The 19,526-nt window shown below is 51.7% G+C and overlaps 1 protein-coding gene across 2 annotated transcripts in view; it reads left to right on the top strand.

Moving 5' to 3' along the window:
* SDK2 (sidekick cell adhesion molecule 2) overlaps window positions 1-19,526 on the top strand; it is a 246,705-nt gene that overhangs the window by 105,267 nt on the left and 121,912 nt on the right. For both annotated transcript variants that reach the window (XM_074319611.1, XM_074319612.1), the window contains exon 2: window positions 10,320-10,479. In XM_074319611.1, coding sequence (XP_074175712.1) covers window positions 10,320-10,479 — 160 coding nt within the window. The remainder of the gene's footprint in view (window positions 1-10,319; window positions 10,480-19,526) is intronic.

Genomic DNA, 19,526 nt, shown 5'->3' with positions numbered 1-19,526 from the left:
ATCCGTGGGCCTACCCGTCCTTGCTCTCGGCTTCTCGAGTCCTGTGGGAGGCAGATGTTTCTCTGCCACCAGAGCTGAGGGGACAGGCTAATAGTGGTGCCCACGTGATGAAGACAGCTCACCTGCTGAGGAATCTGCAAGAAAATCACCTGGGGGAGTGAAAGGTGCCAGGTAGAACAAGTCTCTGTGGAGCCACCCGGGCCGGGCAGCTGACCCCCAAAGCTAAGCTGAGGCAGGGCCCTTCATCTCGGGGGGTTTCCGCTCCCAGCTACCAACGGGAGAATTGCCCCAAGCATGTGTCCCACCTCGGGGTCACTGAGGGGGAGGCAAATGTCGTGCACGCAGCATAATCGACCTTCTCGGGAGGAGTTCCAGGAGTTAGTGAAATTTTATTATCGTTGCTTTTAATACCTCAAATGAATCTGAAAACACTAAAATGGTAATAACACCGTTAGGCAAAACACATTCTAATCAATGGTATAAGTTTAATCTCTGAACTCTCCAGCTGAAATGTAAGAAAGGGCTCCCCCCTTCCGCTCTGTTAATAGCAAAATAAACCCATCGGAAATGAGAACCATCCTTTTTCCATGCAAGGCTGGGGATGCGTTGGCATTATTTACTTGTGTGGTTCAGGCCGGAGACCCTGACTGTGAGACGGGCTTGCAGAGATCACACAAAGGACGGTTGAGGGATAATGACAACCCTCCTTGCGTGAGTTCCTTGTGCCAGGTACTGGGCTAAGCTCTTACTCCTCGCAGTGGGCCTGTGAGGTAACGCTACTATTACCCCATTTCTCAGTTAAGGAGACTGAGATGCAGAGGGGTTACAGAAGCCCGGGGTCACCTAGCTAGTAGTGGCCGAACCAGGATTCAAATTCAGCAAAGTGCACTCCAGGACCCAACAAGGTCAGAACTTACACTGCTATTCAGGTTTTGCAATGTCAGAGCTGGAAGGGAACGTGGAAAGCCTGTAAGAGTGTCCGCACCTAGGAGGGAGGTAACCTGGCTGAGTTGTTCATTTGTCCCCTTTTTCACTTGTGGATCTGGGCCCTCCTGCATGCCAGATTTGCTGCCAGCCTCTGTGGCTGGGGAAGCAAGGGAGCTTCCAGGGGATACCATACTAGCATGGGAGTCACCACACACGCAGCTGTGCCGTACATCCTGTCACAGCGCTATCACGGCGGTCATCTCAGAAGTCTGAGGGATGCGGAGGAGGACATCAGGAAAAGAGTTTCAGAGGACACGACGTTTGACCTTTGAAAGGACATAGGGTAGGAACTAACATGGATTGAACACCTACATCTTCCCAGCAAAGAAGGAACGAAAAGGTGCTCTGGGGAAAGAGGACGGCATAAGCAAAGGGCCTGGGGCATGGTGGACGTGGCGTGGCTGGAGAAGGGCCGGCTGTGGGCCAGTGAGGCAGGACTCGGGCCCCAGACTCACTGCCCAGGCTGCCTCCTGTAGAACAATGACACACAATGTAAGGCATTGTATTTGTTTCCAATGGCTTCCCTAACAAAGTACCACAAACTGAGTGACTTAAACAGAAACGTATCCTTACACAGTTCGGAGGCCAGAAGTCTGAAACCAAGGTGTCAGCAGGGCCAGGCTCCCTCTGAAGACTCTGGGGGAGGTTCCTTCCTTGCCTCTTCTAGCTTCTGGTGACTCCTGGCCCTGCCTGTTCCTTGGCTTGTAGATACGTCACTGCAGTCTCTGCTTCCATTGTCACCTGGCCGTCTTCTCCCTGTGTGTTTCTGTTCCTGTGTCTCTTCTCCTCTTATAAAGAGACCAGTCATATAGGGCCCACCCTACTCCCGTAGGACCTCATCTTAACGGATTACATCTGCAATGACCCTGTTTCCAAATAGGGGCTCATTCTGAGGTTCTAGGAAGGACATGAATTCTGGGAGGGGAAGAGGAAGCGGGGGACACCATTCAACCCAGTACAGGCATCACCTAGTCTTGTCCTGGAGGTGACTTGGTTGGCATCTCCTAGCTTCCACGTCGTCTTTCATTCACTGTTCATTCATTCATTTCTGAGCCTCTTTTTTGCAAGAGGCTCTGTGTCCAGTGCTGGGGCAACAGAAAATCATGAGGCATCACCCCAGCCTCTGTGGCCTTTATGTGATTCTTTCTTTTCTCTTTGACTTTTTGGCTGGATGTACAATGAACTGGCTGGTGGTGGGCTTGGGGCACACACCCCTCCTTCCCCAGGCTGGGCCCCTCCACCCCACTCACGATTCCCCAGGGCCGTGTCGGGGCTCAGTTGTGCTGGCTCTGGTGGCTAGGCCCCCCCCTAATCAGATTAGATGTGTATTCAAACAAATTGATGCTCCGTTCTATTAGATGCTTTTTAAACACGCTTTTCTGAGCGAGAAATCCATTCAGCCGCAGCTGTGGAGGCCGAGGCATAATTGATTGTCGCACCCTACTAGGCCCCCCGACATCAGAAGGTGCCTGGCTCCTGAAGGTCACCGCCGAGGATTAGATTAAGGAGGGCGAAAGCCTTCTTTCCTGGCTAATGAAGCACTTGGCATGCAGGCAGCACTGGGGCTGAGCTGGGCCAGGCATCTGCCAGGAGACAGGGGAGGAGCATAAATTAGCATCTCATTTGTGGGAGCAGCAGTGAGCAGGGAAGACTGAGTGGAGGGAAAACTGAGGGGCTGTGGTACTGCCGTGCCCTGGCTGGGTGGGGCCGGAGGAGGCAGGCCAGGTCAGGCATGGGAGCCCCGGGTCCCGTGGTCTCCAAAGGGTACCTGCTAGCGTCTGTGTTGTGTGTGCTCGCCGAACATTTCTTCTGGAGGGCAGGGGCTCTGACAAGGCCATGCGTGGCAGCCTCTTCCTGGACCCCCTGCACAGGCAGCCCCCAGGCTTAGCGCCTCCTCAATCTGGATTTAGGTAGAAGAGGGACCTGCCGGGATGGCTGACATTGGGCAACACCTCCAACAGCTCAAGCTGTCTCTACCCCGGTCCTGAGCCTTTGCTCCACACCTGACAAGCCATCCCTGGGCAAGACTTGGTTCTTGAGCCAGCTTGGAGTGGTCGTGAGGCAGCTGAATTTGGAAGGCTCAGGTTTGGAGTGGTCGTGAGGCAGCTGAATTTGGAAGGCTCAGGTTTGGGACATCTCCCTTGAGGAGATGGCTCTGAGGTACAGGAAATGGGGGAGTAATCGTGCCCCCATTTCCCTATCTCCTCCCCCATTGGATCACCTCCAGAGGTCTGTAGGGCAGAAGGAGCACCCTGTAGGCACCAAACTTTGCTCTGAACTTGACATACCTTAGCTCACTTGGTCCTCCCAACAGCCTCTGGGGCAGGGGCTGGAAGCTATCCGTTACTCTGCTCAAGGTCAAACTTCAGTTGGCATTGGAACTGGGGTTTAAACCCAGTTTCTCTTCTCCCACTGGGACCTACAGGCCAGACCTCTGGAAAGGGGGGCTTAAATGATGAGCAGAGTTGTGGGATGGGGGCCCCAGTTCAGCTTCTCCTTCCTAAGAAAGCTCTCAGGGCTCTGACCTGTGCCTCATTTTCCTTGGCTCCTCAGCCCGCATCTGTTCATCTTTTGCACGGTTCTCCTTTACTCCCAGGCTTCTCATCTGGAGCCCCACTGGCCCATCCTTCTGAAACCTCCACCCTGAGCTGGACAATCTCTCCTAGGACGTTATCCTTCTCACTGACCCCCAGGACTCATTCCAAGCCAGCCCGCCTGCCTCACCTTCACCCCTGGATCTAGGTCTGGGGTCCCGACATTGGAAGCTGGGATAGGAATGTCCCTGCCACACAACTGGCATGACCCCTTCAAAGCCAGTGCCCTGAGAGAAGCCACCATCCCTCACTTACCACCCATGAGGCCACAGGTAGGATTGTAAAGAGTAGGACAGCTGAGGAAAGCCCCGCGTCAGGCTCAGAAAGATCCAGAGCTCTGGAATCTGCCAGGTCTGAGTTTACATCTGTGTGGCCAAGTCAAACGACCAAACCTTCCTGAGTGGCTGTTTCTCATCTATAAAGTGGGGATAATGACAGCACCTTCCTGGAGAAGGTCTCGTGACTCCTAACTCAGATGATAGACACAAAGTGCTTCATGTACGGAAAGTTCTATAAGCACAATAATATGAAAACAAGGCAGCAGGAATAGACATGTGGGAGAAGTGAGCTTTGGTGAGAGGGTTCTGCCCTGAGCCCCTGCTTCCTCTGACTTGGGGCCCGGCCGGCTCAGGTCCGTGGGCAGCCAGCTGCAGGGAGGGGACCAGGTTGAGAGGCCAGCTCCAGAGAGCACAGGCTTTCCAGCTGGAGGCCAGTGAAGAGGCCCTGGAGGTCAATCCAGGACAAAGGTGACAGTGCAGAGACTAGGAGATGGTGAAGGGAGAACTTTGTAAGAATCTCGACCTCCACTCTGTTCCCACGCATTCCAGAGAAGTCTCAATGACTGAGAAGTTACTGTGTGACCAGAAGGGATCTGCTAAAAGAGAAAGGCTCTGGGCTGTGTCAGAACTGGAAGGGCGTTTTGTGCAGGCCCGGTGCCCCTTGAAGCTGGCCCTGCAGGGCAGATAGACATTTTGGGGGCAATTAGGTGGCAGAATGGAGGTCTTTACCCTGGCTGGGAGGTTCAGGCTCGAGGGGAGGTGGGGTTCCCAGGCCTGGGCTGGCTGGGAAGTCAAATTCCAAGACAGATGGAGGGACTTGAGATAAAGATGACATTATTGTGCTGGTGGCTGAAGGGAAAGGAGAGGTTGAAGTTGAGATAAGTTTCTGTGTGGAGCCATTTAGCCTGGAGCCTGGAGTGGAAGGATGACAATGGAGGTATTTAGTGAGAATATCAAAGGAAAGGCAGGCAGGCGCCCCCTGAGCTGTTATGGAAATAAGAAGGGGGCCCAGGACGGAGGCCTCTTGTTCTCCAAAGGCAGCTCCTCCTTCAGGGGCTCAGGCTCTGGTGGTCAGGAACCCCCAGCCTTGCCACATCCCTGTGTCCCAGGCGCACTGAGGGCCTGCCCGCTCCTCCGCTGCCAACAGGGCTGCCCCGCGACGACTTGCCCTGCACACTCACATACGTGTGTGCACAGGTGTGCATCTGTCAACCTGTGAGACACAACATGAAGTTTGCAAAAATGGTATGAAGTGAAAACTGAGTCCCCTCCCCCCCGTCACGAGCCACCCAGTTCTCCCTAAAGCATCACCCAGTCTTATGTAACCACCCCCACCCCAAAAAAACCTATGTCTGTACAAGCAAATATATGTTTGTACCTGAAGGAAAATACATTTGTACACAAGTGGTAGCAGACGACGCAGCCCGTTCTGCACCTCACAGCCCATTCTGCACCTTGCTCTTTTTCTCTTAACAGCAGTCCTCAAAACCGGTTCTGGAACCTTACGCTGTGGAGTATTTTCTTGTCGGGAAGTGCAATCGTTTCTTTAGCCAGGGTGCTTCTCATGGACAACCAGGTCGTTTCTAAGCTTTTGCTGTTCCAGAACAGACTGCTGCTAGGAAATGCTGTCGTGTCACCCATGAACAGGCATGTCTGTAGAGGATAAATTTCTTGAAGAGTGTGCTTTTTTTTTTTTTAATTGGGGAATATCGGGGGAACAGTGTGTTTTTTCAGGACCCATCAGCTCCAAGTCAAGCTGTTGTTTTCACTCTAGTTGTGGAGGGCGCAACTCACTGGCCCATGTGGGAATCAAACCTGCGACCTTGGGGTTATGAGCACTGTGCTCTAACCAACTGAGCCAACCAGCCACCCCAGATATGTGCATTTTCAGTTTCGAGAGAATTACCAAATTGCTCTCTGAGGATGTCATACCGAGGGACAGTCCCCCAGTGCTGTGCGCGAGCATGCCTGGGTCTCCACAGACTGTCCAGTGCAAAATATTAGCACCCTTTCAGATCTTGGCCGAAGTGATAGGAAAAAATGGTTATCTTAGTGAGTTTCAGTGTACCTTTGTCGTATCGTGAGGTTCAGCATCTTTGTATATTTCAGAGTGATTTGTAATTCTTTTCTGCAAACTGTTCGGATCCTTTGCCCATTTTTCTGTTGGCTTATCTTTTCCTTACTGATTTATGGGAATATTTTTTATATCAGGAAAACAAGCTCTTTGTCCATGATAAAAGTCACAAATATTTTCCCCCAGTTTGTCATTTTGTCGCTCCTTTTTGTTTATGGGCATTTTTTTTCCATGCACAGTTTTTATATAGTTGAAGGCATCAATCTGTTTTACGACTTTCTGGAGTTTTGTGTAGTACTTAGAAAGTTCTTGGAAAATATGCCACTTCACCGAGACTATATATTTTTAAACCCCTGTAATTTTTTTTCTAGTTCTTTTAGGATTTTGTTTTTCATGTTTAAAGCATTGATCTATCTAGCATTTATTTTGAGGTAAAGTGTGAGGAAAAGATTCAACTTTTCTTTTTTTTTCTTTTTTCCCCCAAATGACTGCCTAGCTGTTTCAAAGCCATTTGTGGAATAATCAATCTTTTCCACACTGGCTTGAAATTCTACTTTTACCATATCTGAAGTAATCCCATATGTATCGTGGTCTGTTTCGAGACTTTTTAGCCTATTGCTTCATCAGTCTACTTGTACAAGAACACACTGTTTTAATTATTGCAGCTTTAGAATATAGTTCAATATCTGTGCTAGTCTCCTCTACTTACCATTCTTTTTCAAAATTTTTTTGGCTATTGTTTTATTTTGTTTTTTTTAATGTTAACTTTAGAATCGCTTTGGCTTAAAAAAGAAACCCATCCTGTGTGTGTTTTCAAAATAAGGAAAACTTTAACAGAATGACATCTCTATAATGTTGCTTGTTTCTATGCACAATTCTCCTCTATTCTCAGTTATCTTTTTCCCACTGAGAAGATGGCTGACAGGGCTGTTGTGTACAGTTGTATACGTTGTGTACTGATCAATCCTAGGATGAAGGCTGAAAAGAGCTGCTGGCCCCCATCACTTGGGTCTGAGCTTTTTTCTCAGGTGTTATCTGTCCATCTGCATATACAATCAGTAGTAATAGTAGCTAAAAGTGCCAGGCACTTTTCTAAGTACTTTAAGTGGTTTATTTTATTAATTCTCACAACAAACCTATCCCCAATTTACAGCTAAGGAAACTGAAGTGCAAAAAGGTTAAGCAACTTGTCCAAGGTCAGTGATTTGTGTTACCCACCTGTGCATTCATGGCGCAGAAATCTATTCCTGCACATAAACACATGCAGACACAAATGCCCATGCACAGAGAGAGATATACACACAGAGAGACACACACACACGAACAGACACCCCCATACATACACAGATGCACTCAGACACACACACATGCACAACACAAACATGCATGCACACACTGCTTGCCCACCAGTCTGCTTCCCATCAGCATCTTTTCTTCCTGCAGCGCATACACCCCCAGTCACCTGCCATCTCCCGCTTTGGGGCAAAGGCCGACCCATCAAGGGAAACCCGCTGGCTGGCAGGGCTGGCTGCCACTGCTCTCAGTCCTGTGTGGGGCCTCCCTCCCAAATCCCTGGATCCTGGTGGCAGGGGGCCTTTCGGGGAGGCAGGGCAGTGACTGTGGCAGGGGCTTCCAGAGAGGAGGCTTAGCCTCTCCCAGGCCACCGGGGGAGAATAATGTGGGATACGAGTGCAGAGCTCCTAGCTCAGGGCTGGTTGCCCAGCAGGTCCTCAGGAAAGGATAACACCCCTCATCCCTCTTCCCCCAAGACATTACCTCCGGTAGCCTCTGGACTCAACCCATCCAAACCATCCAAGCAAAAGTTACCGGGCTCCAGGCTGGCACCCCCGGGAGAGCCCGAGGAGCGAACTGGCAAATAAATACAGAGCTGGGAGGAAATTGTCCAGCGAGTGGTTTACAGAGGCGAGGGGGTCTCGGTGCAGAGCGCCTGTGGGTGTGTGTGTGCCTGCAGGCACCCCTCTCCTTCCCGCCCCCCCGCCCCCACTGTGCCGGCTCCCAGTCTGCCCCACATCCAAGGAATTGAATCACTCGGGAGGTTGGGAATGTTATTGTTTTAAAACAAACGAGTGATGACAGGAACTAACAGAGGGTTTTTAAAAACGCAATTCAAAGGGCTCTTGAAAACTGCTGGAGAATATGAATGCGCCTTTGAAGTGCGAATGTGCCCATTTGTTTAGCTGAGAGCTGAGCTGGCAGCCTCAATGAGCAGGCAGAGAATCATTTTTTCTAGCCAAATGGGTGCCTGCCGGCCTCTCCGCCCTCTGCCACCAGCCTGAGGTAGGCCAGGACCCCAGAGTAGCACTCTGAAAGAGGCACCTTTCCACCTGTTTGTAAGTCAATATGCTCACATGACAGTTGTTAAGGGTGATGGAGAAATGTAAGCAGCATCAAATCTGCCATTGAAACATCAGCCGTCAAACGGAGACACTGGTCCAGGGCGGGCATTCTGGACAGCCCTGCACCTGCTCTGCCAGCTGCCATCAGTCCACTCCCTTGTCTGCCTCTGGTGGCCCCCACGGTGAGGGTCGGTATCATGGATGGGGTTCAAGGAAGACTCACTCCCCCAAACAGTTGCAAGTTACACACTCATAAGATTGAGACCTCAGGCTTGGGGTGGGGATGCTATGCAGTCTGGCCAGTTGACCTGTGGTTTCTCTTGAGTTATCAGTCTGTGCTTGAGCCCAGAGTGAGGCCTTGACATAAATACTGAACTTACCTGACTATGGACACCCAGCTCTGGTTAAATCTGAGGGTGAGAGGATGGAATTGGGGTCTGGGGCTCCAGGTCCCATTTACGCTCCTGGAGGTCAGCCTGTGGTACAAGAGGGGCCCCGCTTCTCCCATTCCCAGTGGGCTGACCAGCCTGCCCCAGGGGCAGCTCAGTTCACTGCCTTCCACCCAAAGTCACCCCCTCCCCAACCCTTGACAACTGCCTCTTCCTTTGGTTTGTTCCGTTTCTCAGGCCAAAAGAATAGTGTCATGGTTGTCACCCTCTGGGCTTGTGGGGGAAAGTTAGCTCTCAGACCAAGGCCTGCCCAGGGCACCAGCCAGTGCAGAGTGCTGAGTCCTGAGGATGACAGCCCCCTCCCTGGCAGGGACAGTCACACTTGGTTTCTCTCCCTGTGTCTCCTGATGGGGAAATTGAGACTCAGAAAGATGAACACACCCACACAGCTGAAGTGGTAGGGTGAGCGTGGACTGGCTGTGGGTGCCGGGACCGCCCACCACTGGCCTGGAAGTCAGGTCACCCCATGCCTGCCCTGCCTGCAGCTTCCTGTGTGGCTCTGAGCACGCCTTACCCCCTCGGACACAGTGTGATGGGGTAGGTGCTGGACTTATTCTGGCAAGTCCAGAGCTGGGCTGAGCGGCCGTACGGTCGTGGAGTTGCTGAGCGTGTATCCCTTGTAACAACAGGAGACCTGCCGCGAGCATCAGCTGAGAAAGCCCTACTACACAGCGAACACTCACGAGTGAGCTACTGAGGGCTGCTTTCTGGAACTCGCTCACTCCAGCTGTCAAATGCAAGGGCCTCAGCAGCACACACTCTGGGAGTCAGTGTGTTCTTGCCTTGAACCCATCTCCTCCTGTCCACCTCCAGCTTCCATTCAGGTGCAGGGTCAAGCACTCAGCCTCTGCAGTTGGTCTGCTGTGCTGGCTCCTCCCCTTTCCACCTGTGGGGCCCTGGGTAGGTTTCTAACCCTGCTCTACAAGGTGGCTTATGGTTCTATCTAGACGTGGGGTTGTGTGCAGATTAAATGAACATGTGTTAACGCTTCTAGAGCAGTCTGGAACCTAGCAGGTGCTTTAGTCCTTGTTGTTTCCAGATGCTGCCTCCGCCCAGGGCACGTGGGCTCAGTGACAGGCTAGGAGGCCCTCTCCCATTCCTCCACCTCTTCCTATGCTTTTGTCACCCGCTTGTGTATTTCATTCCTACCCTCTCTCCCAATGGTCAGAAGGACACAAAAGTCTAAATGGTCCCCTGGAGTGCATTGTGTTTGTTGAGGGGAGCTGTGGGGGCTCCTCCTTGGCTGAGCTGAGTCAGGTCAGAAGGATAGGGTGACTGCAGAGACACGTAGCAATGCCTGAACCCCACCCCCACAGCCTGAGCAGCGGCTCTTCCTCTGTCCAGGCAGCTGACCTCGTGTGCGAATGGGGAGGTTGAGGCCAGGGCCAGAGGGGCCCACTGGTTGGACTGGATTCCCCGGAAGCCAGACTGACCCAAGTTCAAGGTCTTCCTAACCATGTGACCTTAGGCAAGTTATCTGGCTGCCCTGCTCCCTCTGCATAAGGGCACTAGGATTCTAAATGAGCAGCCAAACGCAGGTGAGCAGGTGCTAACCGTGGCTTTGTCTCTGTCTCCCACAGATGACGTGGCCCCCTATTTCAAGACGGAGCCAGTGAGGACACAGGTGCACCTGGAGGGGAACCGCCTGGTGCTGACGTGCATGGCTGAGGGCAGCTGGCCACTGGAGTTCAAGTGGCTCCACAACAACAGGGAGCTGACCAAGTTCTCCCTGGAGTACAGGCAAGCCGCGCCTCCCCTCCCACCCTCCTGGCCACCAGGGTCACTGCCATGCCCGGAAAGGGTGCTGCCGTGGGTGGTCTGTGTGGCAGTTGGAGGGCTGGGACTCTCGCTCTAGTGCTGCTGGGAGGCTGGGGTGGCAGAAGACAGACCTGCCCCACGAGTGCGAAGACCTTGCCCTGCTGAGCTCAGCAGAGCATGGCTGGGAGGTGGGCCTGGGCACTGCCCAGACAGGGTGGCCCATGCGACAGTGGACGGGGTGGAGGTGGTGATCGGGGTCAGGGAGCTCACTACCAGCAGCTGACAGCCACCGTGGCTGTGACCAGTGCCGCTTCCCTCCCTCCCTACTGAGAAGAACCCTGCTCTGTCTAGGGGACACTATAGGGTGGGCCTGGGTCCAACGGAGGGATGCAGCGACCTGGGATCAGTAAGGGAGGAACATACGTACTTGGGGGGCAATTCAGGTGGCACATGGAGGTGGCCCGCCCAGGACCTTTGAGTTTATCTCCATTCCCTGTTTGTGCCCAGGCACTGAGCTCTGGGCTGGGCTGACCCTTCCATCTCCAGGACACTGCCAAGTGGGGAGAAAGGCTAGGAAAGAGAGAAAACACTTCTCCGAAGGGGGTTTTGCTGTTAGAAGTGTGAACGGGAAGCAGCTTCTCCCCCAGCCCAGCTGGCCGCCCACCCTTCCTTGGGGCGGGGCCTCCCTCTGGCTCCTCTCCTCCCATCTGGGCCTTTTTTATTGGCTCAACCCAGTGGCTGGTGATTAATCCCCTGGCCTGATGTGCATAATCTGTTTTGTTGGGGAAACAAGATTGTCTGGCCCTGGGGATGTTGATACAAATCTGCTGCCAGGGACAAGAATGCAAATGAGAGGAAGGGATTTAATTGCTTGAGGATCTGTCCTTTCCCTAAAGGAGCCATCTTTTTTTTTTTTTTTTTTTTTTTTTTTTTTTTTTTTTTAATGAAACAGGCAGCCCAGAGTTTGGGATGACCCCCACCCCCAGGTTCCTTCTGCTTGGACCCTGGACTAGATTGGCTGGTGGGTGTGACCACGTTGGCAAAAGTGGGAGCAGTGAGGCCCCATTCCCCTCTGGATGGTGAGAGATCAGGAAGGAGGCCCTCCAGTGCTGGCCATTCTGAAGGGAGCCCACAAAGAGACGGTGGGGCCTCCCTGAGCAGCCCCTGCAACGCCTTTCAGCTGGGGGCCCAGAGCCACTTCTGACCACTATCTGGCAGCCCTGGGCAGTTTGGCAGCCTCTGTGAAGAGCCCCTGCTTCCTCTTGGTTGCTGCACAAGCTTGAATGGGAGGGAGCACCAAGAGCAGGCAGGTGGCACACGGCCATGGGTGTCAGTGGTGCTGGAGCCCCCAGGAGCCGGAGGCAGGATCTAGGAGGAGGCGAGTTGGTTCTTTTTCTGGTCCACAGCCACTCTTTTGGTGCCCTGGAACTGCAAGGATGCAAGGGTGGGCATTGCACAGAAGCAGGTTCCAGCTCACTTGACGGTCAGACTTGCCCAACCATGAAATGGGCTTCCTTTGGAAACAGTCAGCTCTCTGTCCCTGGAGGCATCCAGGTCAGGGTCAGGGTCCAGCTGTGGATAATGGTAATGATAATAATCGCGGGCAATGAGAAAGCACGTGTTATATGGAGACGTTATGATGTGTGCTCTGTGATGGGCTCATCTAATCCTGCCAGCAACCCTGTGACGAGGATCAATGATAATATTTGCCCCATTCTACACCTGAGCAAACTGAGGCTGAGAGAGGTTAAACAATTCACTCAAGGTCGAGTTGTTGAGATGGTCTTCCAATAGAGGTCGTCTGACCCTAGGGCTGGAATTCTTTACCATCCACCACCGCCTCTCATTAATGAGTACCCTAAGCAATCTTTCTGCTAACTGTCCTCTGCAAGTTCTAGACAAGAAAGAAGTGGGGAGAAAGCACATATGCCATCTCAGAGCTTGGCTGGGTGTAAGTTTTTCAGGGGACACAAATGAGCTTCCACTTAGGAAACACATCCCCCTGCATCCTCACCCCCAAGAAGGCTGGCTATTATATTAGGACATGGCGGCAGCCATGTGCCCAAGTGCAGGTCAGTCAGGATTTTCCTCTAATCCAGGTGTGCTGTACCCGCACGGAAAGGTCTGCACCCCTCAGTATGGCCCTCAGAACTCTGCGTGGTCTGCATCTGATAGCATCTGCCCTAAATCCTGCTGTTCCCACCTGAGGTAACACGCTCCCATCGAACGAGAATATCACAGGACAGTTCCCTGCTGGAGCCCTCTTTTTTGCTGTTGTCCAAACTGTCCGAGCCACTCTCTGCCCTGCTGACTATCCATAATACATCCTATTACACTTCACCTTCTAGTTATTTACATAGGATACTATGAATAGACCGTAGAACCGAGGTCAGCGTTTCAGGACCCTGGCAGTTCCAGGGACCTCAGGACTTAGAACAAAGAACTTGGTACTGCCAGGCCGTCTCTCCTCTGGGCTGCTCAGCTGTGCCCACTTCTGGGTTCAGACTTTATTCTCATATGGTGAATGACAGTGAAAAGTTCAAGAATCACAGGCTTAGAGCCACATGATTTCAGAATAGAAGGAACGTCCCTGGAAGTTTCACATAGAAAGTCCCAGGGAAGGATTCTGATTGGCCCAGCGTGTATCACCCCTGGCCAATCCCAGGGGGCAGCAGAATGGAGGAGTACTGTGACTGGCCAGGCCTCCATCAGGTGTCTACTCCAGGCCATAGGACGCAGTGTGTAGCAGCCCCCACACTAGAGCCACATGGTAGGAAGGAGAGCAAGAGCTATTAGCAGAATGGAAAAGGGTGATGGGGCAGACAGAAGTCTACTTCACCACCCATGTCCACTCACAATGAAAGTCTGGCTCACAGCAGGTGCTTTTTCTTACTTTTCTTTTAATTTTGAAAATGTTCAAACCTTAGAAAAATTGCAAGTATAGTACCATAAATACCTGTATATGTTCTACCATTCACCAATTGTTAATATTTTGCATCTGTACTCTCTCCACGCACATATGTACGTGTATGCGTGCACTTTGCTCGCTGGGTTATTTAAGAATGAGTTGCAGATATCGTGTCACTTCACCCATATGGACAACTTCCTAAGAACAAGGAATTCTTCTACGGAAGCACAGTGCAATTTTCACACTCGAGAAATTTCACATTGCTACAGTACTATACTTTCTAATACGCAGTTCATATTCCAATGTCTCCCTTTGTCCCAATTATGTCCTTAGTGGTTATTTTTAGTGGTGGTGTTGTTGAATACAGGATCTAATTAAGGACCACACATGGAATTTAGTTGTCATGGCTCTTAGACTTTAGACTCTTTAAATCTCTACCTATCCCTCATTGTTTTATCTTATCTTCCATGGCATTGACATTTTTGAGAGCTCAGCCAGCTTTGCAGAATGTCCCCCATGTGGATTTGTCCGGTTATATCCGCATAATTACAATCACGCTAAACGTTTTTCAGCGAGAATAGTCCATAGATGTGTATCCTTCTCAGGGCTTCATATCCAATGTCATTTTGCCCCATTATTGGTGACGGTAGTTTTGATCAACGGGTCAACATGATGTTCACCAGATTTCTCCATTGTCAAGGTCCTGAGGTATTTTCTCCCCTTTGGATGATAACTTGAGACGATGTGAATATTCTTTTCTCCAGGAATCTCCCACCCAGTATTTAGTATCCATTGATGACTCTTATCTGAATCAATTATTACTGTGGTGGTTGTGATAAGCAGATTTTCTATTTCTATCATTCCTTTTACTTGTATTAGTTGGCCTTCTTTTGTAAAAAAAAAAAAAAAAAAAGATCTTTCCTTTCTCACCCCCTTTAAGATAATTTAGCACCAGTATGAGCTCATAGTTAATTTTTCCTACTCAGTGGGTTTTAATCCACCCCTGTCATTATTCATTTTGATGCTCATAGTAACCCAGGCTTGGCTATTGGAGCTTCTTCAAGCTGGATCCTGGGTCCTTTTGACATGTCCTCCATTGCATTTCTAGCACTTTCTTGCTTTTTGGCTCAAAAAATGTTCCAGATTCAGCTTTTAAGTAAATGTATCCTGAAACTTACATTACGTAAGAGGTTGGCCAGCTTCTCATCCCAGGGTTCTCCAACCACCGCTTGCTGCTGAGGACTTCCTCGCCTCTTGCAAACCCCAGGCGTTAGGTCAGGTGACAGTATCCAATTTCAGGCAGAAAGATGGCTGAATTTACTCAGCAAGTGGAGAGAAAATAAGACTGGAAGTGCTGACATAAATTTAACTATGTTTCCCACCCTGTTGCCAAAGGAAGAAGTTTGCATTCATGTCCAGTCTCCGGAGGTCTTTATTCTCAGTGGGATCCGTGACAGAATGGGCCGGGGGTGTGTGCATGCGTGTGTGTGTGTCACATCTGCAGCAAAGAAAGCCTATGCATCCCTCTGAGTGACTATGGCAAGTTTGTGGGTCCACATCTATCCATGGGGGGCAGAGTGGAAATGGCATGGATTGTGGAGTGTAGACCAACTGATACAGTCGCTCTGCTGCCCCTTACCAGCTCTGTGACTTTGGGCAGAATTTCTTAGCCACCTACCTTTGCTCATGTTGGAATCAGCTACAGCAATGCCTACTTTAGAGGGTTCTAGTAAGGATTAAATGAGATTCTGTAAGATAAGTCCAGTCCCCAGTGCAACAGACATGCAATAAACGGTACCCATGAGAATCATACAGGATATCCGCCTTGTTAGGATAACGGGGACAAATCTGGTAAGAAACCCAGCCGGTCTCCTGTTGCAGGTGAGCACACCTGCCCCCACGCTGTCCCGGGAGCTGTGCACACCTACTCCAATGACACCACTTAGGGCCCAGGGTCCTTTTTAGAACTCCTCTCGTCAAGTGCTGTGAGAGCCCCTTGTTGGTGACACATCGTATCCATTTTGAAACCAACCTTGAATTCCCAGATTGGGAGATAGTGACTTTAACGGTTGGGGGGTACCACTTGGGTACAAAGCAAAAGGTAATAAAATGAGACCTCCTTTCCCAGGTAGGTGGGATACTGTCTGGGGAGAACCTCCCAAAGGTTTAGGCGGCGGCCCCACTGCCCACCCCTACCCGTGGGACAGGCACATGTCTCCACAGTGACTGCTGGCGTGTGCTCAGGGGTGTGCGGGGAGGTCGGATACAATACTCAGATGTGTAAAGTCTAATGTGTTAGAGAGAGAGAGAGAGAGACAGAGAGAGAGAGTGAGAGTGTGTGTGTGTGTGTGTGTGTGTGTGCGATTCCTTCACAGTCTTGTATACATGTTAAAGGTTGTGAGTGTGTCTGTGCAAAGCATGTGGATTTGTTTATGTAACTTCCTAACTATGTGGGGTGGTAACTCACGTAAAGGTCAGGCCCTCTTGTGTTGCCGCTGGAACCTCTTCCATCAGACTGCAACCCCCTCCTCCCTCTTCTCGGCCCCCCACCCCTCCAGGGGCCATCACCCCAGGCTGAATCAATGCAGCCTCAGTTTGCATCCCTTTCACCACCCCGGGCTACAAGCCTGGGGACAATGCCACCTGCTCAGGAATTGGCAGATCAGGCAGTATTAATGGAGGAGGAGGGAGGGAAGATGGATGGTACCTACCTGCCCTTGTGACCACATCGTGACAAAGTCATCGGCCAGATTATTCTGTCCTTTCCTAATAATGCCTTCTCCCATAATTATCCTCACACTTAAAATTAAATAGGAAAACAAATCAGCTAGGCGGAACACACACACACACTTAGATTCTCCCGCAGAATCAGGGCTCGCACCCAGAGGAGAGCTACAGTTTATGGAGGTTCACTCTGTGCCAGGTACTTTCATCCATCATCTCACAGCAACACCAGGAGGTGAGTGTTATGACCCTCATTTGGCAAACGAGGCCCCTAAAGCTCAGAGAAGTTCCAGCACTTGCCTGAGGTCACCTAGAGAGCAAGTGGCAGATCCAGGAGGCCTGTCTGACCTAAGTGTGTTCTGTCCTGTCTGCACAGATACACACAGTTTCCTGACCGGGCCTCTTCTGCCACACCCCTGTCCCTGTGTGTCATTCTTCTAGCCCAGGAGGCAAGAATCCAGGGCCCTCAGACCCTACTGAGGGGTAAGCAGGGAGTGTGAGACCAACTGAGGTCGAGTCCTGCTCCCAGGGCCCCAGATGGCCCCTGGTTGGCATGGAGAAAAGCATGTGGGTGGAGGGGAAGACCAGGTGAGCCAGGCCAGGCCCCCACGTGTCTTTTGAGAAACTGCACAGGCGCAGTGGTGGGGAGAAGAAAACCCTGGGCCGAGGCAGAGACTCACATGTGTAACCGCCATGGTAAGAGGCACCAAACAGGAAGCATACAGAGACACTGCAGCCTTTGAAATTCTTCAGAGGCCAGGATGAAGAGAAACTCCCAGGCCGGCTGCTTTGTCTCTCCATTATCCCCTGGCCTCCCCTCAGAAGTGAGTAGAAGTGAGAGCAGGCAGCGGAGGCTAGGGAGGCAGAGCTGGCTGGCTTCCCTGAGGGCGTTGGAGCACAAGCCGTGTGAGTGCCAAGAGCCCAGCCAAGCTCTTACTGGCAGCCATTCTGGGAGATTGGTGCTATTATTATCCTCCTCATAGCTGGGAGTCACAGCTCAGAGGGGTTCAGCAACCTGCCCAAGGTCACACAGCCATACCTGGAGAGTCAGGTTTCACCTAGGATCTTTCAGACTCGAAGCCTGCGACCCTCCACCTGCTCTGTATCATCTGTCTAGCTGTGCATATACTTTCCCAAGGCAGTGGCACTGCCTGGGCCCAGCTTTCTGGGGATGGCTCAGCCAGCCTTCTAAAGTGCTGTGGAAGGAAAACTATTCATGGGTAACACATGAACATGGGCCTGGCCCTGACCTAAGTGCTTCATGTATGTGAACGCATGATAACAAATGCTCCCAGCATACGTGGTGCCGAGCGCCTGCTGGCCACGTCCACGTAGGCTCTTGTTCTCAATTACCGCACACCAGCCGCTCCCGCTGGGGAAGTGTCTGGATAGTGAGGAGTGCAAGGCTTCGGGGGTCAGTTCCTACCCCAGGCCTGAAGTCACAGAATTAAGATGAGCGCCGGTCTTCTCCCTCCAAGTCTGGTAAGGGAACATCAGGAGATGCCGACACTTGCTCCTCAGGCGGACATTAGGACCTTCTGCCTGCCTGGCACAGAGCTAGGCAAGGAGAACAATAGGACACGGTGCCAGCCCTGCCCTCCCTGCTGCCCTTTGAAAACCTTTGTCCTAGCCGAGGAGCAAGATGTGTGCTCGTGGCCTCTAAGTGCCTGGGCTAAGGAGTGACAGCAGGTGACAAAGGCAGGAGAGTGTCCTAGAGAAGTTTGGGGCAGCCTCTGGAAGATGTAGAACTTGAATGGAGAGGAAGAGCCATTGGGTATGACCCTCCTGGCACACAGACACTGGGTGCTGGTGACAGGAGGACCCTTGCCCTCATAGAGCACACAGTCCTGAGTGGAAGCAGAATTCAATCATTCTGCAAGTATTAAGGGATTCCAGTTTTTATCAGGGCAATCGAGTGAAAGCAAAGGATAAAGAAGACGTCACTGAGGATGCTGAGACCTAGAGAATGAGTTGCGTTTGCCAGGACGGGGGGTGGCAGGAAGGGGGACACTAAGGGAGCCACGTGTACAGATGCTGAGGCAGGAAAAGCTGAAGGACCACCAGAGTGGACAAGGAGGGCAGGATGCTGTAAAGTGGATGGGGCGACTCGGTGGAGGCTTGTCGGCTCTCTCAGGGAGCTCTTATCTGATGCTAAAAGCTGTGTGGGGCTCTTGACTGGCTTTTCACAGGGAAGGGATATGATCAGATGTGCATCTAAAAAGTATGTAGCTAGGCGGCTGGGTGGAAAGTGGACAGGAGGAGAGCTGTTGGGAGCTGGGTTGGTCAGCCGTAGTGGTAGCGGATGATGGCTTGGGCCATTTTGGTGACAGTGTGGAGACGGGAGGAATGGATGGGTCTGAAACTTATTTCGGAGGTGGAATTGACAAGACCTGATGGTCAGCTGGACATGGGGTTGAGGGAGGAAGGTGGATGGTTGGCCGTTGATGAAGGGAAGACCAGAAGAGCAGGGGCTTTGTGGGAAGGTGAGGCGTCAGGTACAGGTGTCCAACAGGCAAGCGGATACTCATGCCTGGAATGGAGAAGAAAAGCCTGAGCTGAAGATCTGGATTTAGGAGTCACCAGTGTCAAGGTGACAGTTGACACGATGGGAATGGGCAGAATGAGAGAATGGACACAGCACCAGAGGCCCAAAAGGTTGATAAGTAAAGGAGGTGAAAACCACCCAGCAGAGTGAAGCCCAGAGGCCAAGACAGGGGCACATCTGGAGCTTGGGGCGTCCCAGAAGCGAAGAGGGTGTTTAGAGAAGGATCGAGTTGCCAGCTGTGTCAACTGTGGCTGGATACTGACAACTACCGGCTACATTTAGGGACCCGGATGTCTGGTGACTCTAGGGAGAGTGAGAATGGGTGCGTGGAGGAGAGAGTGAAGGATGGAGAAGTGGAGGCAGGCTGAGCAGGACGTGATGGACCAGCTGACACGCCCTGGGAGGGGAGGTGGGGACACAGCTGGCACGAGATGGCGGAGGGAAGACAGTGGCTGCCAGGAAGAACATTCTGGGCTGCAGCCTGCAGGTGGTGGGCAATCTTTAGAGGATTTTGGTCAACGGAGCTCAAGACCCTGTGTAACCTGATCCTGTCCCTCTTTCCAGCCTCCCCTCTCTCCAACCCTCTTGGTTAATGGGTTGAACAAGTAGCTTACTGATGGTCTCTGCTGTTTAATGCCACCATGCTTTTGGCTCACTTCTCCTCCACTTATACCGTCCTTACACACCTTTGTGACCTGATATTCCAAGATTCAGCAGCAAGGTGCCCCCAGTAGAAAGCCCAGTCCTGACCTGACTCACTGTATGCCTTTTGGCAAATTGCTTAACCCCTGCCGAGTCTGTTCAATGGGAATAATTCAGCTCGTAGCTGGGTTGTAAGTGTCACGTGAGATC

This window comes from Rhinolophus sinicus, linkage group LG15 (genome assembly GCF_036562045.2).
Source record: "Rhinolophus sinicus isolate RSC01 linkage group LG15, ASM3656204v1, whole genome shotgun sequence".
Lineage (NCBI taxonomy): Eukaryota > Metazoa > Chordata > Mammalia > Chiroptera > Rhinolophidae > Rhinolophus > Rhinolophus sinicus.
The sequence above is the reverse complement of the archived record's forward strand: the minus strand, read 5'-3'. Positions and strand labels throughout refer to the sequence as shown.